At 39.2% G+C, this 23,127-nt stretch overlaps 2 protein-coding genes across 4 annotated transcripts in view; one reads left to right on the plus strand and one right to left on the minus strand.

Moving 5' to 3' along the window:
* LOC308364295 (prolyl endopeptidase) overlaps positions 1 to 23,127 on the minus strand; it is a 202,513-nt gene that overhangs the window by 51,707 nt on the left and 127,679 nt on the right. The gene's annotated exons all lie outside the window — the stretch shown is intronic.
* On the plus strand, positions 13,200 to 20,142 carry LOC308364866 (squalene monooxygenase-like). Of its 3 annotated transcripts, none has more exons than XR_013968640.1 (11): positions 13,200 to 13,686; positions 13,947 to 14,190; positions 14,406 to 14,616; positions 15,006 to 15,102; positions 15,748 to 15,861; positions 16,211 to 16,382; positions 16,760 to 16,855; positions 17,545 to 17,649; positions 17,859 to 17,955; positions 18,903 to 18,990; positions 19,518 to 19,565. XR_013968640.1 is itself a non-coding variant. In XM_080838142.1 (11 exons), exons 1-11 carry the CDS (start codon positions 13,408 to 13,410, stop codon positions 19,708 to 19,710), a joined length of 1,734 nt encoding a protein of 577 aa, XP_080694268.1. In that variant the 5' UTR covers positions 13,200 to 13,407; the 3' UTR covers positions 19,711 to 20,142. The 3 variants fall into 3 exon arrangements, 2 of the variants coding, with proteins under 2 accessions (XP_080694268.1, XP_080694269.1); XM_080838142.1 differs by having other exon boundaries at positions 17,545 to 17,687; positions 19,518 to 20,142; XM_080838143.1 differs by having other exon boundaries at positions 14,439 to 14,616; positions 17,545 to 17,687; positions 19,518 to 20,142.

Below are 23,127 nucleotides of genomic sequence, written 5' to 3' on the forward strand. Positions count from 1 at the left end.
TTGAGAGCGGCACCAAACAATGTGAGAATTCCAAAGATGGCAGAGGCTGGATTTCCACCCTGACTCTGGCACTTTATATATGTGGAAGAGAGGGTGCTTTTCCACTCTCCTTCTTGTGACCATGTTAAACTGTGTCTTTGATGTGTAATTTATAAATATCATTTTAATTTATTGCTGTAAGGACTTTTTCCTTTGTTGCTATTGGCAAGCAATTTTTGGTTTTTCTTGTTGTGCTTGTTTTGGTTGATATGTGACACCAGCACGGGTCTTTCTGAGGAATATGGGCAATTTTCAGGATCTTCAAGGTGTAGGTCTTCCGTGTAATTTCACATTCACAGTTCATAAAGGTGAGCATGTGTATGTGTGTGTGTGTATATTGGTGTGTGTGTGAAAGACAAAGGAGAGGCTTAATTCTCTGCTTCGACCAAAGACAGAGCAAGGGTTCGTGGGAGTTCAGCCATGCAAGACTTCCTCATAAGTCTTAGTTTCTCAGTAGGAGGAAATGGTGACAGCATTTACCATGAAGCTGGCATCCGTTGCTCTCTGTCATGCCATGGCAGATGATGGGAACAGACAGAAATCTGCGTTCCCTGCTCAGGACAACCTTTCTGCATTGAATGACAATCACTGGATGAAAAATAAACAACAGAGCAGTTATATTACTTACATTAAATTATTTCAAGGTCACACTGCAATAGATTTAACAGTAGCAGCAGCTCGTGACACTGCACTCTCCATAATGGATATTTTTGGTTTATTGTTTGTTTGTTTTGTTTAACTCTGTATGTATAACTCTGTTTGAAAGCTTTACATTTTTTATTTTATTTTTGCTCATATATGATGTAAACACTCAGACTAGGGACTTTTATATGTTGGGGAAGTTAAATCCGATTTTGTTACTTTAGGAACCTCAGGAATTATATTAACCAAATGTTGAAAATAAAAGAAAGACAGACATTAAAATGAAAATAAACAAAACCAGTACCTCATATAACAGATTCAGAATATCAGGGGGAAAGAACCATCATGTTCTTGATATGTAATGTTACGGGTTTGATGGCGCCACTGTTCCAAAACTGTACTTAAATAATTACAAATGTGTTGTCCTTTTTTTGTAGGATATTTTTGTACATCAATGTAAATGTAGCTTATTTTTGACTCTGTTTGTCATATGTTGATACTTTATATGTCAGAAGCTATTTTCATTAAAACTTTTGTAAGGAAAGTAACGCTGTAGGTGGACTTCTTGTCTCTGTGCTAATGTCTGTTCAAACACACAACACCAAGACAATCACTGATTCACCCTCTTTTCTGACTGGAATGTGTTTGTTATCGCTAACAAACCTTGCACAACCTCGGTCTTTAAAATCCTCTCTTGTCTTTGAAATAACATTCCTAGAAAGAGGGGAACTGAGACCAGAGGGTTGGAACTGGGTGGAATTCACGCCAAGCGCAATACTTCTACTTTTCATATATAACATCTTTAGTTTGGTGATGGGAAATTTAGCAGTGCTTCCCAGAAGGATGCATCGGTTCAGAGAGAGATGATGGTTCAGAAACAGAAATGGGTCAAAATTCCCAAAACTCTGAAAATGTAGCACACTGATTACCAATAAAATCTTACTAACATTTAGAAGGTTTCTTCAAGAGTATTGCTTATGTACAAATATAAGTGGACAAAACTTGCATTCTTGACTACTGTATATAGAATCACAATGGCTTGGTAAAAAGAAAAACAGTAGAAGGCGTTTAGCAATGTAAAAAATACTATTAAACTTATTTTAACCAAATAATGACCTCGGCATGAACAACTAATGGTGTATATGTATGTAGGTATGTATGTGAATCATTCAACTGAATAATCCCAAAAATATTTTGTTTTAAAATCTTCTCGTATTTTGTATCAAACCTGAGTACGTTGAAATCCATTTATACATGGATTGCATACACATTGCATTGGCTTTGGAAAATTCACTTGACATTTTTTTTCAGAATGCACTTTGAACGCTGTACTTCCACTCCAATCCAAAACAGAGGTACTCTTATATTTTCAAAGTAGCCCTAGTCTCAGAGAGGGATGTCACCAGTTCCTGGTTTCTGTTTGCGTCAGAGAGAGAGAGCGAGCAGTTACAGTAAAGGGCTTGTATGTTTTCTGAGACTTTTCAGTCATAAACAGAATGTGTTTTTTTTGCTTCTTCAGGGACTGAGGAAATTGTGTGTGTATGTGTGTGTGTCTGTGTGTGAGTGTGTGTGTGTGTGTGTGTGTGTGTGTGTGTGTGTGTTGAGGGGGGGGGCTGGAGTACACCTCAGACCATTTCAAACAGGCCTGAGGGGAGCCGTGCGGCTGTGACATGTCTGTCAGACAGACATCAGTGGCCACAACACGCACCCATGATGGAAGTGTGTGAAAGGCTAGCGTCAGTGGTAGGCTGTTAGGCTGTGGCCTCACAGAGAGCAATATGTAGTGCTCCTAGTCTGAGTAACAGAAAGATAGAGCTTGAGGAGAACAGACGGACAGAGAGAATGTGGTTTTGTTTGTGTGTGTGTGTGTGTGTGTGTGTTAGTGTGTGTGTTTGTGTGTCTAAGAGAGTGTATTTGTACCCAGGGTTAATCTAGATGTGCACAAACAAAGGCCCCATTTGTGTGTGTGTGAGTGTGTGTGTTTTTTGCGTTCTTGTGTACCCACAGATTTGCTGATGCGCATTGATACCACGTCTGTCTCTGTAAACCCACACCTCACCTCCTGTCTCTGAGTCCACTGGAGAAGTCAAGAAAATAAGGCTCGGGTGTAGCTCAGATTCTCACATTGCAGGAAAGAGTCACAGAATAGCTACTTCTTTGAAATCTCAAATATATTCAGAACCACAGATAAAGCAAAGGTGGTATGATGGTGATCTTGGTACAGAACCAAAGCAAGCATGAGGCACCATGGCAATGGAATTGCAACTGTCAAAGAGATGCGTAAACAACTGGGCTGTCAAGAAATGAAAATTCCTGTGTACTCGTCTGTTTTTTGTCCTGAGAGGTTCATCTTTACTGGAACATTTCCAGAACACAAATGCAAAAAGTAAACTCAACGTCATGGGCACGGATCTGCCTGTACATACATGCTCCTTAAAGAACAGTACATGATTATACATTTCACTAATGCTGTCATATACAGTATACTGTATGTATAGGCCACTTACATCAATTCCTGTTGAACTTCTTCCTAATTATAGAATTTGATGTTTGCCAAAACACAAAACAGACTGGAAGATCTACAAATGACTTTGGTGGATGAAGTCTGCATCTGCCATTTTCTACCATAAGGTGGTTGGGTTAGAAACGGTCCTTCATCTTTTTTGAAAGGTTTTCTCTATGTCCTACATCTGTTAAACATAATCCTCATTTGGAATCCTTTTGGTCATCATCTTTGTAGCATTCTGCTTTGACAAATCTCTGTTGCCAGTAAGTGACTCTGTCTTCTATATAGAAGAATATATATATGTACGTATATATATTGAAATAACCCTTGTTTGTACTTTTGGAGATCTTACAAAAACTGCTCCAGGCACGATGGCCTGAAGTCTCTATGTAAAAGTACTGTATATGAGACCCACAGGAAGGAAGTCAAAATAGCCAAATTTGGTCACATGAAGATGAAATATAAAAATGTGCAAAGTCACATTCTTACTAATTAAATATAAGATTTACTGCATCGCACATTTTAAAGTGTCTGCTTGTTAACCACAAACAGTGAGAGATTATTACATTTTCGAAATGTGTTTTTCTTCACAATCCCAACCTCCACTTGGGAAACATCTTCAGCAACAGCTCTGTATCCACGATGTCAGTGTCAGTTGTGTTACTGTACTGGCAATGTGTACCAGCCACAAGAGATTCCATAGAACTACTCAATGCATTCCAGTTTGCACAAAGCAAAATAACTCTTTTACCAAATGGAAACTGCTCAGTTATAGTAAAAAACAACATAACATCCAATGGGCACTACCGAATCATTCCAATGCATGACTGATGTACTATCGACTGTAGAGTCGATTTTGTGTAGTATCGATTTGATGTGATAAACACACAGTGTAGAGCTGAAATAAGAAAATGACTAAAAAACAGCTGTTTTCTCCTTGACAGTTTCTCTCTCTCTCTCTCTCTGACACACACAAACACACTCACACGCCCACACACATATTCATATCAAGCCTACAGACGCCACATATACATGTGCACACTCACATACGTAAATTACAGACACACACTCAAACACAAAGGTCAGTCTGTTACTGTTAGAACTAAGATGGTGTCATAGAGGTTTCAAATGGGTGGCATTGAACTTGATTAAGCACATTTTCTCTAACTGTGTCATAAGTGAATGACGGTATCATGTATGACGTGCTTGCAGTTTAAAATAGCTACAGTTCCACAACACATCTTTCTGACTATCATCAATTGTGTATGACACAGCAACCAGGGAGCAATGGGGTCATATGTTCCCAAAAATAAAACTGGTCAAAAGACATGTGAATGATGAATTTGAACTTGATACATTTGACACAGACACATAATGGGGGGTTAACAGAGTCATATGGACAACCTGTCCAAATGTTCAACATTATCATGTCCAAAAGTGCTACAGGCTGCCATTGTACAAACATTGTTAAGCATCTCTTTGAGCCACACTGACAAATTTGGTGAAACAAAAAAGTATCATGTCGCCATTTATACAGGTTTGAATACCATAGATGGTTATTAATTGTTTAAAAATTAACTAATTTATGTCACAATGACTGCAATACACGCGGTTCACCACTAGTGGTTTAAGGCTTTGCAGGAACCCTCCAGTCACAGCATCTTTCACTATTCAAATTCCGAACAACAGGCTGGTGTTTGCTGTGTTGTTACTCCATCTAATGTTAATAAGTTAGAACTGCTATCTGGTGCAGCACAATAGTACTCAAAATAAAGTAGAAGTGCCAAATAAGGCATGGAAATTAATTTTGTTGTCGCCAGTCCCCACACGTTTCTTTTTTGTGGAGCATTAACAGTGTCTTTCATAGTAGTGTAGCCTAGTACCAAGTGGTTTATATGATTGTTTCATGGCTGTATCATTTTCTCAAAAAAAAAAAAACTAAAACGCCCAGCTCATGAGATTTTACATGTGCATAATTCAAAGTTATAGTGGTAACAATATTGAAGTATAACTGTGTCTGAATGCCTGATGTTTGGCAGCCTGATTTGAAAAAACAAGCTACTAAAGCAGTGCCAGACAGGAGGGCTTATTTCCTCCTGAGGAAAAAAGTATTGCATGCGTGCCAGTGTGACTCACACATAATACTGAACGATCAGACCGCACGGAGGGATGACCTAAAAATGATCAGGCCCCGGCTGGCCATGTCTACTCCATCGATGAGCAACACTGCAATGCTGCCCTCTACTGTCCAGAGCAAGCAACTCACTGAGGCCTCTGTCTCAGACCTACCTGTAGAATATGAAAGCTGTTACTTGCTGGAATCAGAAATACTAAGGTTAGGGTGTTAGCGTCCATCAGCACCTCCAGGTTCCAGATGAAGGACATTTCCCTTTGGCATTTACCATTTTAGGTATCAATAAACTATTAATGATATCTATTCATTTATTTAACAGATGCTTTTTTTCCTAAATGACTTACAACACAGTACAGATACACATTTTATATTACATATATATTTTTTGTATTACATTATATTTTTTAATCGGGTAGTGTGCTCCCTGGGTATCAACCCTGTAATCTTGCTCTACCTGTTGCTTTCCAGGCTACACTAACACTGTTAATAATCAATAAATTCAGTTCATAATCATTCAAAAGTTCAAATGGTTTGTTCTGAAGGGAATATGAATCATTTGCTGATGCTATGAGCCCACCCTGTAAGTCCAATTTATCTTACTTGTTGAGATAAGATTTACAACATTACATATTTCAATTGTGCCTGCTTGTTTGAGTGGGTGAGAGATAATACAATTTTCGCAATGCGATTTTCATCATAATCCCAACCTCTACTTGGGAAAAATCTTGTGCAACAGCTCTACACAATGTCAGTGCCAGTTGTGTGATTGTACTGGCAAAGTGTACCAGCCACAAGAGATTCCATAGAACTACTCACTGCATTCTGGTTTGCATAAATATAATTGGTACCAATCCAAAAAGGTCATCACCAAGATCATCCTTAAATCAGGTAGCAGCAGGTCATCCTTAAAGTCCTGTGATAAGTCACCCGTGAGCTGGAAATGGGGATGTTGTACCAGCACCAAAGGACTAGCTGTCATGAGTTGGGACATTGTTTGGCCAAAGACTCTCACCTGCAATGTTTTTCCCTGCCTATGTCTGATTATCATTTTCGATAATCACATGGTCACCGTTTCTGATCAGGTGACTAATTACTCATGTATTTTTACCAGGCTGTTTTTCATTCTCGTAACTGAGACTTTGGTCTAGAGTTCCCTTGTCTAGAGTTTTCTTGTCTCAAGTTTCAGTCGTTCCAGCTGGAATTTTCCCCAGTGGTTTTCCCGTCTACCCCTGACATTGAGGAACACAAGCAGAGGCACTGCAGGCAATGGATGCCCTTTCTGCTCATTACTCGCTGCCTTAAGCAGTTCAACCAACCAGTCAAGTCCTGAACTGACCTGAATGCACAAAAACAAAAACATCACGCACAGCAGTCTGTGACACGGTGGTAAGCAAACAAGCCACTGAAGTCAGCAGTACAACCAACAAGTACTAGGAGCGAGCCCAGGGGCGGCCTTTCTTACAGGCGGGTTAGGCGGCCGCCTAGAGCGCCATCTAGAGGGGGAGTGCCAAATAATGCGCCCGAAAAGAAAAAAAAAACACCATTTTCCCGGACGCATAAATTGGCGCTCCTTCTATATCTCCAACCAATAGTGTGTCATAAAAAAAAATCATCTAACATTAAGGTAAAATGAGCCAAAACTCGAAAACGGAGGGCTATGTTCTTCCTTGGTGTTGTTAGATCATGCTAGCATAGCGAAACATTTGGTGCGAATGTGTATGTTTCTTCTGAAGAGGCTTAACCCCATCCGCGCGCATGACTAGACGGTCCGGATCGCATAACTTATCGATATATCTCTTTACCATTGGGAAGACAGTTTAAAGTAATGACATTACAACCTCGCAAGGTGCAGGGAAGTCCACTTATGATGTACAATACACATTAAGGGTTGCTACAATATGTTATCATGAACACACTAATGAACACAGTATTTCAGAGATCAAACTGATTTTGGAGAAACAGTGTATAATGAGCAGATAGACAACACGTGGGAAAGCATTAATACAACTTCTTCAGGGGGTTATCAAACATTATTGTGAATGACGAACATGTATGGATTTATGGGAACAGTCGCTCGACAGGTCCTCGTCTGTTGCAACTAATTACAAATCAAACTTCTTCCAACAATATCACATAGGCCTATGCGCAAAGTAACGTAGCCTATTCAGGCGCCAGGAGTGAAGCTCGCCTAGAGCGCCAAATGTGCTAGGGCCGCCCCTGAGCGAGCCCCAGGCTAGTGCTCAGAAAAGTACACAGTAGCGACACACACAGTGTGACCTTAGGAGAGTTTTCTGACTCAGCCTCATGTTGATGCCCGCACAAAAGGTGAACTGAAAGGGGGCCTTACTCCTTTCTTGTCTAAGGAGTCTGAAGAGTCGTGTTATCTTCAAATGCACCTGGTGACACCATTGTGGAATATTTTATTTTCCAACTGGCTGATTTGTTCCATTTCTTTAAGAACCATAGAAAGCAACACCACGGACTCCAACAAGGACTATTTCGACAGTGTCAGAAGGACCAGTTTAACATTGAGGAAGTCTACTTCTGATGCATGGCCTCAAAAACTGTCATGGAGGTGTTTCAAACAAATGCTCAGCTGTGAGTGAAGCTGTACTTAAAACTGTAAGAGGCCATGTATTGGCATTATCTCCTAGACAGGGTGCAGGTGGGCTCTTTCCTTTTCCTTCCTGTGGAAACAAACACTACTGACACTGAGGCATAATTTGACAGTATTACAAATATTGATTCTGCTGCGTAAACAACAGTCTCTATATTCTACCGAGATGGAGTGTGAGGAGCCACATAAGGGGAATTTGATTGGTACTGCTTCAAAAGCATATATTTTCATTTTCTCACATGCCTTTCAAGGGAATAAGCCAAGACAAACATTTGCTGGTGGAACCCATAGCAAAGCAAAATATCCTCAGTGAGTGTGAGCATCCCCAACTGGTAGACCCCAACATTCAGCCATGGACTTGATCTCCAGAAGCCCACAAAACAGTTAGTAGTATTTACCATTCACTAACTGTCAACTTTTAATCGATTGTGATGGATTAAAATAGTGGTAACGAAATCCTGATTAATTAAAAAGTAATAAATAATCGAATAAAAATAAATTAATATAAAAAATTAAAAATTTAGTAATTAAAAAATAAAATATAAAAAATTAAAATTAAAGAAAATGATAACCTGATAGAATCTTATAATTGTGGGGCAAGTTGTCATTAAATTAAACTATATGATAGTTAATGATATCTGATGACTGGTGTCGTGTGTTGAGAACCCAGACATGTATTGATAACAATGATTATTAAGTTGTCATTATACTAAACTGTATGATGTCTAATGATATTTGATGTGTATTAGTATAAGTTTATATTAGGCACCAAGGTGTTATTGTAGGCAGGTCCCTAAGCATAGCTAAGTTTTGGGCAGTGTGCTTGTTAAAACACGTGGTTAAACGGTTACGTATTATGCAGCCAGGTGCTATGTTCACACAGCCAGGTAACTCTAAGCATAGAACATTGATGTAAACGTCTGCATATTTTAAAACTTACAAGTGTCAACTGCCTGACTGACTCCACAGAGGACTGCCTGACTATATAAAAGGGTTAACAGGATGGTTAATGTAAACTTCTAACATGTGTTTAAAACATGGGTCCTGAAACTATTACAGATAAGTGTACTTTGGATTAAACCCCAAATTACACTTCTGACCCCATATGTAGCTGTACATGGATCTATATACCTATGCGAAATGGGTCCTCGAGGTGCCTTTAGCTGATAAGACACACTAAGTCGACATGTGTACACATAATGATTAACTTGGCGTAGTAACTTTTCAATGGGGAGAGATGTAGCCTATATGCTGAAACACCAGTAAAAGAGTTACCAAAATTACTATATGATATCAAAATTAGTCTGAGGGTGAGGCCAAAATGAGCTACCTATAAGACATATCAAAAGCACCACCTCATAGTTAAACTACTACTACTACTAATTTAAGGTATACAGAATTATAAAAGGGTCTATCCTGGAAGACTAGTTGGCAAGACACAGGTTTTTATAGGTCCTTCACATAACTATATGATATCAAAATTAATCTGAGGATGATTCCAAAATCAGCTGCCTATAAACCATAACTCAAAAAGTGTAAAATGACGTAGCCTATAGTATTACGTTAAACACATAGCATTAATATTGAAAAGTTACTACGCCAAGTTAATCATTATGTGTACACATGTCGACTTAGTGTGTCTTATCAGCTAAAGGCACCTCGAGGACCCATTTCGCATAGGTATATAGATCCATGTACAGCTACATATGGGGTCAGAAGTGTAATTTGGGGTTTAATCCAAAGTACACTTATCTGTAATAGTTTCAGGACCCATGTTTTAAACACATGTTAGAAGTTTACATTAACCATCCTGTTAACCCTTTTATATAGTCAGGCAGTCCTCTGTGGAGTCAGTCAGGCAGTTGACACTTGTAAGTTTTAAAATATGCAGACGTTTACATCAATGTTCTATGCTTAGAGTTACCTGGCTGTGTGAACATAGCACCTGGCTGCATAATACGTAACCGTTTAACCACGTGTTTTAACAAGCACACTGCCCAAAACTTAGCTATGCTTAGGGACCTGCCTACAATAACACCTTGGTGCCTAATATAAACTTATACTAATACACATCAAATATCATTAGACATCATACAGTTTAGTATAATGACAACTTAATAATCATTGTTATCAATACATGTCTGGGTTCTCAACACACGACACCAGTCATCAGATATCATTAACTATCATATAGTTTAATTTAATGACAACTTGCCCCACAATTATAAGATTCTATCAGGTTATCATTTTCTTTAATTTTAATTTTTTATATTTTATTTTTTAATTACTAAATTTTTAATTTTTATTTTTTTATATTAATTTATTTGTATTCGATTATTTATTACTTTTTAATTAATCAGGATTTTGTTACCACTATTTTAATCCATCACAATCGATTAAAAGTTGACAGTTAGTGAATGGTAAATACTACTACAGTTTATGAACAGGATTTTGCCGGTATATTAAAACAAAAGCTGTCCCAACCCAAGACAAAATATAATTCTACAGATTGAAGCCTATTGAAAGCTATTTTGCCACCCTGAGACACCTATTCATAGCCTTGGTGATGAGGACGACACTGATGAAACAGTCCCTTCACCAAGAAAACTTAGAACTTTTAGAGGGTGAGTTTTAAATTCAAGTCACAAAGCATGTGAGTGGTGTTTTACGGCATTCTGTCAAAAGCTTAACAGACTGTCTAGGTTCACATAAAGTGGATGGTGCCTTCATATCCAAGGCTGACCCACAAATTTCTCTCCTAGAAGTTCAGCGTGCTGTCTCTATTTTTGTCATAGCAGTGATCGATAAGGTACAGAAACTTCTGGAGGCCATATACAGCCCATGGTCTGACATGAACGAGTACGTTGAGAAGGATATACGACCTTTACACGACAACTCTCAAGCAACTGTAGAAGATGCTGATGTGAAGATCTGGTTAAGCACTTGCAAAAGCTTAAAAAGAAAATTCAGAAATGTGTTTTGACATCTGGTACTCTCCAAGGCTGACAACAAAAGCTGCACTTGTGCAAAAGAAGCAATTAGCAAGGTCCTTGATTGTATTCATGTGGAACTGGCACAGGTGATTTGGATACTTCAGAGGACCTCCAAAGGGTAGGAAGTATAATCAATTGAATGGTTGATATTGTTGGAGAGGAGGATTTTGTGTTTCATAGCTGTCCTGTGCAGGCTGCTTTCCTTGTACTGCTTGTGCCAGTTTTTTCTCCTGGATCATTTCTTGTTTAATATCCACAAAGATATGCCTTGTGGCACTTGATTAATATTTTAACAAACATAGTTTCCATTCATTTGGGATATGTATTCATTAGGTCTTAAAAGTCTTTTGGAGGTGAAAAGGTGAAAAATGAAAATAAAATTGTTATGTAACATCACACGACAAAACTGATTGCATCGCTGGCCAATTTAATTAACTTGTTACAAATCCTGTCCATTTGAAAAGTTTGTACGAATTACGAGGCATGATCATTTTTAACTATGCCTTTTTGTGCAGCAATTGATGCAATTTCTGTATGGATGTGTGTGTGTGTGTGTGTGTGTGTGTGTGTGTGTGTGTGTGTACTACCTCCACCCTGCCTTCCATGTATGCGTTCACCTGTTGCCAGTGCAGAATTGTGAAGGCTGTTTAGATGGAGGTTGCATTGCAAAAATTCAGACCTGTGCCTGATTCAGGACCACATATGGAAAGCTATGATCATGCTTCAAGCCTTAGTGCTAAATTCCGAATGTATTGCTCAGATGGCTGTTCACATAACTTTTTAAAATGTTTAATAATGTAACATGTTTGCAATGACGTTTAACACCTCACTGTCCTTCCACTCTCTACGTGCATTGCAACTGTCTTCCAAGTATGTAATTACGACTCTCGCCAGCACATAATTGAGGCGATTGTCAGTCGCATGAATTTCGATATGACTTTTCAGACTGAGGTCGTATGGCAAAAATCGTATGGAAGTGGCCCAAATCAGAATTGAAAAGATCAGATTCAATGTGATTATTGCTGTTTACACTGTTATGGAAAAACTGATCTAAGTTGCAGATAAAAAATTCGGTAATTCGGTAATTACATAGCAAATGTGTAATAACTATAGTTCCGTAGCCGTAGCCTTAAAAAATAGTATTTGTCATAAGTCAAAGCCCAAAAAGAACGAAGCTAATTAATGCTCTTCACTGAGTGAATTGGTTCACTGTGTTCGCATAACTTTTTCCATGTAGAGAAAAGGGGTTTTTGAAAATGAAAACAAGGTCTTCCCATCCCAAGATTGTTGTAGCGGGAGTTGTGTAGTTCCTGGTGTGTGGTGATGTGAGTTTCCCTCACTATGCATGGGTGTGATGAGTGAATGTGAAATTCTGTTTTTAATGTTCCAATTTAGAATGTGCCTTTTTTCTAGCTTGTATTAATTTTAGTAGGTTATTCTGTTTGAAACTGTGTGCCAATGTGTAGTTGGTTTTGTGTGACTTTCTGTCTGTTAGCCCTACCTAGTGTGTTGAGTTCGTGTATAAGGCTGTAAGAAAGAATTCTGGAATTCTGCATACTTATCACATAAAGCCTTCTGACATTAGGTAAAATACATAGCTAGGCCTACTGATGAACTATATTAAAATAAAACGTCTGAAAACAGGTAAATATTTCACCTCGATAATCATTTGATGCATTTTATTTCCCCCATTTTGGCAAAGCAAGTCACTCTTGCAAATGACAATTACATTTGAGGTAACTGTGTAACATAACACATACTAGTTACGATTTTATATTTTATTGATTTTCATTTCCTGGAATAACTAAACTGCTCAAGGATTGTCAATTATATTTACAAATTCAGCATTTGTGGTGTTATTTAAAAACATTATAACGTCTGAAACTGTCGTCCAATAGCCTACTTAACACGGTGAAAGAACGTCGTTTTTTTTCAATATCTGTCCCAGTCGTAGTCATTTGTAATACGAACGTAAGCCACTTAGTAGACTAGCTTATGGACTAGCTTATGGACGCACTTCTCAGTATTGTTAGCCAGTGGCTTGAGGGAACAACCACCAAATAACAAATGTTAATCATATGAAATGTATAAGACCTATATTGGGGCATCTCTACAAAGTAGGCGGGAGAAGCTACCATAGGCTGCAACGAGCGGATGCTTCGTTGTTAATTAACATAATAGATGCTGTAGCCCTGAATCTGGTGCACCGGCTGGCACGCTGTCTGATCCGGTTTTATAAATAACATCAACCTATTTTTGTGAGACAGGCGCTGTCTGCGGTGATTCTCCTGCTTGACAGCGGGAAATGATGCCTTAGCATTAAGGTTTGCCTTCATTTGTAGGTCACTAATTCGAATAAACCAGCCTTACGTTAGATAGTCCTTATTAAGGTTTATTATACTGGCGAATAAGGCTATACCCAGTGAAACTTACGAAGGACCTGTCATTGAAGGTAGTGTAAACTTTTAGCATAGCTATGTGGGCATTCCTTGGTATTTTTAGTTTCACGTATGTTTACAAGAAATTTGACGCGATTCTATCTTTGACGCACAAAGATATTGTTTTTGGTTTATGTGTTTTCGCTGCCACTGTCCTTTTACTTTTGTTAGTTGCTTACCGCTATGGACAAATCCAAAAACTACCCTTGCTTTTTCGCACGGTGGTGGACGTTGTGTCCTCCTTGCCACTTGCTCATATCGTCTTCACCAAGTCTGTTCCAGAGGAATGCTGTCGTGAAGAAGATACGTGCGTGAAGGTAGGCTACGTATTGTTAACATAGAGGGCAGTTTTCGCTTGCGCTTAACGAGATCTAACATTTGTGAACCAGCTATCATATCCTTGTCGAGTCTTCAGTCATGCCAAATAGCACACTGTTAGCACAGAACATGTACAATGATATGACTATCTGTCACTTCTCAGGGCAGACGTAGCCAAATAACAAACTACAGTGTATGCTATAACGGTAGGCTTTATACGTTTGAATGACACTTGTTGGTTGGTGTGGTTTTGTACAAGGTACGCACCTGTAGAAGCGGAGTATGTGAGGCAGAGAACACCTGTGCGGCGACTGTGCCTCCTCCAGACCCCGATATCATTATCGTCGGGGCCGGAGTCCTGGGCTCTGCCATGGCAGCGGTTTTAGGTCGTGATGGTCGTCGGGTCACAGTGATTGAGAGGGATCTCCGTGAACCTGATAGGATAGTGGGCGAGTTATTGCAACCAGGTGGATATCGTGCACTGAAAGAGCTTGGCTTAGAAGGTAAGTGCACGTTTGTTAATATATTACTTTACTAATACATTCTGACATTTTGTAATTCATTAATTTTAACTACAGTTTTGTAGTGTGACTTGGTGAGGGAAGTGGCATTAGACGTGCTGTTGTACTATTATATTTTAATTTCTGTCATGGCTACCACTTACACCATTATTTAGGCTGGTATATGAATTCCAATTTTCCAAGGGGTCTGCCTGCAGATCTCTTCGGGCCTAATGCTCAATTCCTCCTAGGTTCAGTCGAAGGTCTGGATGCTCACATAGTGAATGGCTACGTGCTGCACGACACAGAGAGCGGGACAGCAATTGGTATCCCCTACCCTCAGGAGAGGAGTGAGGTTCAGTGTGGTCGGGCCTTCCACCATGGCCGCTTCATCATGGGCCTACGTTGTGCAGCGCTAGCTGAGCCTAAGTAAGTGTTAGCAAGTATACTTCTTGGAGTGTAAAGCGAAAAATCTTGACAGCTAAAATAACTTTGTCAGCACTGACATCCCTTCTAATGTTCTACCTAGATATTCTATTGAAGAGATCTTTGTTGGACCCTAACAAGGGTTATCTGGATGTTAAAGCTTCTAGTAGTTAAAGGATTATGCTTTCACCATAACCGGCTTAAGTGTCAGCAGTAAATTAATACCACAGTGAGCCTGGACTTTCTTAAGATAACCAATACACGCTTTCAAAAGCACACCTGGTCCTTGCCTTACAAATTTTACAATATATTTGTGATGGTGGTCAAAGGATTTGTCAATTGTACATTGCTGTTTTGTAGGGGACTGACAGACTGTTCTTCGGTGTGTTCAGTGTTCGTTTTATAGAGGGCACAGTGACTAGCTTGCAGGAGGAGAATGGCTGTGTGACTGGGATCCAGTACAGGGACAAGGAATCTGGAAACACACAGGTGAGCAAGAGGGAAAGCTTTGGAGAGATAGGCCCAATGAAACAAAATTGACTTATACTGTTAGCCAGTTGAAAATGTCTTGTGTCATATGACTAAATTAGGCAAGTGCAAATCTCGAAAACATACTAAAAAACAATACATTCCAATAACAACAATTGTACCTGGTGGCAAAATGTATCTGAATGCATGAGGTAGTTTAACATAGTTAGCATATTTATTTGTGAATTCCTTATGCTAATTTTATTGATGTATATAATTCTTATTCATTAGATATAATAACAATTAATATGTTAATATTTTATTATTTTGGTTACAGTTGTTACATGCACGGCTCAGATGCATGAAACATAAAGGCCACGCAGAATGTATAATAATAATAATAATATAAGTTATTTATTAATGGTTGCAGGTATATATTTATCTTATAATTATAGCAAACTTGTGGTGAATGTCAGTGTTCCAAAGCTCTCCTGACTGATGTCTGATCAGGGCTTTTGTAGCCCATCCAATCACTGATACACCTGTATCAGCTGCTTTAGAGATAGAGAGAACAGGCATGCAAATATCGCAGGGCGGGCCTAGACCCGCCAGGGTCATAACACAGTTAATCACCTTTTTAAATGTATCTTCTGTATCCCTAAACAGACAGTCTATGCTCCTTTGACTGTGGTGGCTGATGGCTGCTTTTCCAAATTCAGGAAAGGTCTTGGCTCAGGGAAAGTGCACACCTCCTCACACTTTGTGGGGTGCATCATGAAGGTACAGTGAGATGCTGGATGTCCTTCCGGATCTCTCCCTCCTATGTCATTTTTTTACATTAACATAACACTGACATACGTATTTTACCCAAACCAACATAAATAATAATACAAAAATTAAGTTAAATTGTAACTTCATTTTAGAACATGAGTGCACATTATCCATTTATTAACCACACATTCCTTGCCTTCATTTGATTGACTAGGAGGTGCGTTCCTCCTTTGTTAGATTAAAACCATTCAAAACCTTTTGAATACATCTTGGCAGCGCTGATTTAAAACAGCTGTTTCATGGTTCTCTTCACTGGACTCAATGTTTTACCAGCTCTTTTCCCCCATCATGTTTGTAGGACTCCCCCCAGTTCAGGCCAAACCACGCTGAGGTGGTGCTGGCCGACCCCAGCCCCATCCTCATCTACCAGATCTCCTCCACAGACACCCGCGTGCTGGTGGACATCCGTGGTGACCTGCCTAGGAACCTGAATGAGTACATGACCAACAGGATTTACCCTCAGATGCCAGGTATGTATAAATGCTCTTTAGCTGATGTAACTCATTTAGGTGGTTTGAAGCCACAGTCCAAACTGCAATGTTATCCTAGATTAATGTTATGCTAGCTGCATTTGTTTGGGAATGGGAATCAACAGTGTTGTACTTCACTGTTATACATGATATAATCAGTATTTAACCCTCAGATGTTCTTCCATCAGTAATAGCTAGATTCCTCCCATTCTAGATGTTTGAATCTAACATATCAAGACTTGTCAAACATGCCAAGAGATTATTAAATAGATTCTTTGCCTTGACTTGCCTTGACTCTCCATAACTCAAGAACTGATCTATGGTTGAGATTTGACAAATCAAATGTAACAGAACTGTTTTTTCCATCACATTTTCAGAACACATCAAGGAGCCGTTCCTGGAGGCCCTGCAGAATGATCGCTTGAGGTCCATGCCTGCGAATTTCCTTCCTGCCTTCCCAGTAAACAAATGTGGTAGGACACCAGCTGTATATCATGAGTCACCACGCACCTGCAACATAGCTAAGCCTCCACTCAGAAGCCATATTAAACACAGCACCCATAATCCCATGAGCACCTGCATGATAAGCATCTTAGGTGAGTCAGATAAAAAGAGATTCAGACGTTAGAGAGGGAAGGTCAAGCCTCTCGTTAAGTAAGCAGCTATTTGTCACGCCGACTAGATCCGGTGAGTCTGACTCACAGGTGGCCAGGAAGTCCATAACACCCACGCTGATCCGTCACGGTATCCCCGTTGCACACACCTGTTATGGAATTTACACATGCTTGCAAAACACTGTTTAAAGGCATCATATATGCACATAATTTATGATCAGTCTCTCTTCATCACTCTATCTGTCTTTCTGTCTATCCATCTGTTGTTTTTTGAAGAGATGCGTTTTAGTGTAATTTTGTTAGTTAAAGGACACCTGATAGATTCAATACAGACAGATTGTATTGTATAGCAATAGCTATTACTATGCAACTTGTGCTTATCTCACTGTTGAAAAACTACGGAAGTATATTGTTTGGTAAAGATTACCAGACTAAGTGACATTCAATATGGTAGACACTGAATTTTATTATGGCTTACAAATGACTTCAAAATGAATCTGAACTCAGAAGTCAACAACGTTTGTTTCCGTGGCTCTTCTGTTCCCCAGGTGTGCTTGTGCTGGGAGATGCCTACAACATGCGCCACCCACTGACTGGGAGTGGTATGAGCGTAGCACTCAATGACCTGAGGATATGGAGAGGCCTCCTGAGAGGTATCCCTGACCTGCATGATAACATAGCCTTGATACAGGTCAGGTCAACAGATCAACTCTCTCTCACTATTTAGGCCATATTACATCTTATGTGTGTTTTGACTGATTTCCACTCTAAAAGAGAGATAAACAGATATTCTTTTAACAATTTGTCCATTTCTATATGTATATTTATTACCTCTTTATCTTTATTTTAACTTTTTTGGTAGGCGAAGAAGAAGTTCCACTGGGAGAGAAAGGCATCACACTCATTCGTAGTGAACATTCTTGCAGAGGCCCTCTATGAACTCTTTGCTGCCACTGACAGTAGGTGCAGGTTTTTACTGAACCGGTACAGATGGACTTTGCAGAGGCTTAGGTGTAGTTGTCATGTGGCTCGCAATGATGTATGTTGGCTGTAATGCAGCTTTACCCTTTGGTGGCCGCAGTAACCTCCTGAGAACCGACCCATACACTTGTGTCCTCTGTAGTTGTAGTGGGTTTTTTTTAACCATAGCTAGTAAGGAAATTAAAAAAAAGAGAAATTGAACACTTTTTTGTCTTGGTTCCCAGGAGGATATGACAGTAACACAATGGTAGTTGTGTCCACTAGAGGGAGGTGTTCCACAGATATACCTCTATATCCTGTTCCTGTATTCATTCTAGTGGCCAAGTCAGATTTATCTATCTGTCAAAAAATATCATGTTCCCTTTTTTGGAAGAGTTGCACATTCGCCTACACATTTCTGCACTAGTAGGGAAGCAGGCATTCTTTCACATCATCACACAGTACGTTGCCTATGCTATTTTTGAAATGAGTGGAAGTAGCCTAAGAAAACTCGGGTTTCCATCCAAAACTTATGTCCATAGAAAATAGAGATGACCTCCTCTGCTCCCTCTAGTTGCTCCACAGCAAGTGCCAGAATGAAAACATTTAGCCGAACCTCTACATTTTCTCTGGTTGCAAATGTATTCCATTGAACTAATTTAGATAATTAAATTGAATATGTGGCCATTATAATTTTGTGTGAAGCATTCAGGGATTGCTCGACCATGCTATTGGTTGGCTTTGACCAAACCTTCCACTAATGAACTGCCCAGGTTCTGCTCACAGCCTTGCATTTGATCACACCTTTACCGCTGTCTTTACTGCTTGTGCAAAAGTGCGCGAATGCGCTGCCATTTCTGCCAGCTGTTTCTTTTCACAGGTAAAATAGTGCTCAAGGTGTTGTGTCTTGGCACTAGATGTTTTAATTGAATGTCTCTCCTCCCAGGCTCACTGCATCAACTTAGACAAGCTTGCCTCCATTACTTCCAACTGGGAGGGGAGTGTATATCTGGGCCTGTTGGACTTCTGTCAGTGTAAGTGCCGCTTAAAGAACCTTTTGCCTCATGCTAAATGTACCTACATATAACTGAAGGCTTAATTACCTTGACAACAGTAAATTATTTAAAGTTCAGTCAGTAAACTCGCCTGTGCTGATTGGTCTCTGAGGTGCTTTTATCAGCCAGTCAGGTTCTCCACACACCCAATGTTGCCTTGTTTAAGAAAATCACACCTGCAGCTAGACACCAGTTAGGTTCTTCGTTCTCCCACCACCATTCCCACCACCACCCGTTCTATTTGCACATATTGCTTGGTTTTGTCATTGCCGCAGCAGCATCTATTACCATGCAGCATTAGCCGTAATGTGGGCAATAGCCGAATCAGCAGCAGCACAGAAGCTTAAATTAGATCTAGGCCGAGGCCAATCTTGTAACCATGGATATAACATATGTACATCCTGTACATTCTATATATCCTAATCTATTAATAACATATCCTGACAGGCCTCTGAATGAACTCAGCTTCAAACAGATAATCAAATCGGTTTCCTGTCTTCCTGCAGGCTGACGCCCCATCCCCGGACACTGATTGGCCACTTCTTTGGGGTGGCACTGTATGCCATGTACTTCAGCTTCAAATGTGAGCCATGGTGGATGAAGCCTCGTGCCATTCTGAGCAGCGTGGCAATTCTGTACCGTGCCTGTGCCGTCATGGTCCCTCTCATCTTCTCTGAGTTTAAGTACCTTATATATTAAATTAATGGTCTTACCAAGTATGTGCTAACCTACATAATGACATCTTTTTCACCAAGCCTAATCGCCCATTAACGGTGCTCTGGAAATCAACACCGCTGCGTTCCTATTCATTAAGATAATTCATAAGTCAAGCATCAATTCCAAACTCATAGTTATGGAACACCTTTACTGGGAGAGGGTTTTTTTAATGTTTCAAATTCAAATTGTTCATGTAGTTATTTATTTTATTCCATCAGTTTGTGTGCTGCTCTGTGATAGTTTAGACAGTGAAATGCATCCCCATGGAACTCATTTCAGAAAGAATCATCCAAAGCTGTACCCCTGTAGGAGGTGCATACTTACTCATTAAGGATTACAGGAAACGTGTACGCGCACACTCACATAGAGTATAGATGGTTAATCTGTAATGTGATAAAATACAGTATATTCTTACATTGGTCCTTGTTTCATTTATTGGTGAAATGCTTTTGTACAACACTACCAGTAGTGTTACTGGCAGACTAATTGCATATAATGACATATACACTCAAATGATGGGTAAGCTACTTTGAAAGCATAACTTTACAAGCTACCATCTACTTCACCCATCAAGAAGTAAAGTAACAGTAAAGTGACCCTAGGGAGAAATCTAGTTTGGTTAACTTAAGCTTCCCAGAAGAAGTACTTCAAATTATTTTGTAGAACATTTTTAAAATTGCCAATATGCATGTAATGATAACACATTATAAAACAAAACAGTCATATGGTAGCAAAGCATGCCACTCAATTGAGTTTATTGCACAAAGTGTCTACTTGTTCACAGGTCATACAAAAACCAAAATACCCCACTATTCATGGGAAAGTGCAAGGTTTTGTATACAATCTTGCAGAGTCCAGGTGGAGGTATTGCACCAGGCATTATAGTTCCTCCCACTTACCATCCACTGTGATATATAATTTCCCCTATGTGATGTATAAATCATCACTGTACGTGGTTGAAACTTAACTCGCATACAGATTGAGACATGCCTTTTTAGAGGTCTCCACAGGCATGACTGACTGACTTCACATGTTTATTCATGTCAGATACATACTAATTCAGAGAATAGAAAAGTATTCCGATGCAGTGGCAATTTACCATATGGTTGTAATGTCTGGGCAATTCCATGACCATACCATTGATTTCATAGCAGCTCATGTAATGATTTAATGATTCAAAAATATTATGACTATGTTTTAGGGAAACTTTATGTTAATATGTCTACTAGTTTTGTTTATTTCTGTGATGCTTTTTGTGTCACTATTTATATTTGACCAAGAGGCACTGATACCAGCTGTAAATAATTTACAGTATATAAAATAAAATCTTTATGTACATGACATCATTGTCTTGATTTTAATACCTTAGTCTATGATAGGAGGCTTGGAAGCACAACAAGATTTGTCCTAGTTTATAACTGTGATGATGGGATGGATGGTAAGACAGCTGTTTTACTGTCAGCTTCACAAAGCTAATAACAATCTTTTATGTTAAAAATAATTTAAGTTGACAGTTCAAGGCTTTTCCAGTTTGGTGATATCCTCAAACTTTCTGTACTGGCAGGCTTTGACTACGAGAGCTGATATCAGGCCAATCAAGCCGTGCTGTTATTTGACCTTTTGTCATGCCAAGGACATGATTAAATTAAATGGATGTCTACAACATGTGTAAACACAGATTTGAAAAAAAAGGAGGAAGTTGGATTTAAAAATGTAGCTGTAACATTAGAAGCGGACTCTGCAGCACTTGTGAAAAGCTAAAAATAGTATTGGTGAGATCAGCAGACTTTGCTTAGGTACAGTTGAATCCTTCAACCTTCTCAAAAGGGAATCTGAAATCTAGGATTCTCCTGCTTGACCCCTAAAGGTTCAACTAATGAAGCCATCTCTTAGGGAACCTTTTTGAGCTAAAAATAACCCTATTGCCAACCAAGTTCATGTGGAAAACGCTGTTAGTACCAGATTTATCTTCACAAAGAACATTCCCAGGAACTCTGGAGGGTAATCAGTGAAGATGAGCGGAAAGGCGGAGGTGGAAGTAGGATCCATTAAATCCATAAATACCTACATCAACAACTACTTTATGTTAACTAACTTTTATGTTGGTTTTATAGAAGTTGTAATATAGCAGATGTGGCTGCCACATGATGCTTTCTCATGAGAAGCCCTCCTTCAGTCAATATTGAAGAACAGCTGAAAGCTTATGTGATTTTCTTTGTGTGACAAGACTTACATTTCAAGGTGGGAGGGAGAGAGCAAGAGATGAATAGATCTGGGATATTAAACACACTTTCTTAATTCATAAATGTAATTGTTGAATAATAGAATTAATGAAGAAGAAGTCTGCATAAACTATAGGATTTTGTGCATTGTGATAATGTATTTGTGAAAATGATACCAAGAGTCTGGGACTCTGTATTTGCTTTTATGCAACACATACACTCTCATTTCTCAGTTTACCATTTGCTTAGTATTTGTTAAAGTATCTGTGAAAGTATTCTCTAAAGAAGTAGCCTAAACCTGGGTATTACAATAACCCCTCTCCGTTTATTTTGAGCAGCCCATGGCCGATTTTTGAGCCAATATTTGTTATGTGACAAAGCTAATCTGCTCAACTACCACCTTTTTCTCTGAAGCTTTACATTTCCGACCAGATCACTTGCAGCGGAATTTAGGTGCTATCAGTTTGATAGAGGCGGGCCTTCTCTTGCTACTATCTGGTAAAACGTTGTTGCTGAAGGACGGGGATAAGTATTCACTTTGCTCATTAGTCAAGGTAGATTCGTTGCTCGCGTTTGGTGTCTGTTGCATTGCTGCATCAGTTTGCCTAGTGGTGAGGTAGTGTAGAAAAAGTTGTGCCAGGTGGTCTTGTTGACCTGAGGCGCAGAAATGGCGAAAAAAAGCCTCTTCACGAAGAACGGCATTAAAAGTCTATTTTCCAAAAGCGAAGCGAATTTAAAAGATTGCACGGAAAAGGATGATCGAGGTGGCGGTGGGAAATCTTTCAAACTTCCTAAGTTTAAAAAGAAGAAAAAGACGGATAACGAAACTGTATTGGAGGTGACAGATGCTGACAGGTATGTCACTGTGGCTGTATACTTTGACTATACGGTGATAGAACAGTCCGCTTTAATACATTGTTTGTAGATTAAAAATGTCTTATATTTATAGCGTGTTTATAAGAATTATGTAGCCTACATATACATACTCAGAAAAGTACTTCAAATTAACTTCACAGTATCTTACTGAACACTTAATCTACACTGTTTTGCAACATAAAAGCCTCCCACTCCCATTAAAGGTTCATGTTTGCTTGCATGCTGGTGGTTGTAATACGTTATAGCCTGTATAATATAATTCACATATCCCCTTCATTTATATTGTGTACTTTTGTAGCTG

The sequence above is a fragment of the Sprattus sprattus genome (assembly GCF_963457725.1).
Source record: "Sprattus sprattus genome assembly, chromosome: 4".
Taxonomy (NCBI): Eukaryota; Metazoa; Chordata; class Actinopteri; order Clupeiformes; family Clupeidae; genus Sprattus; species Sprattus sprattus.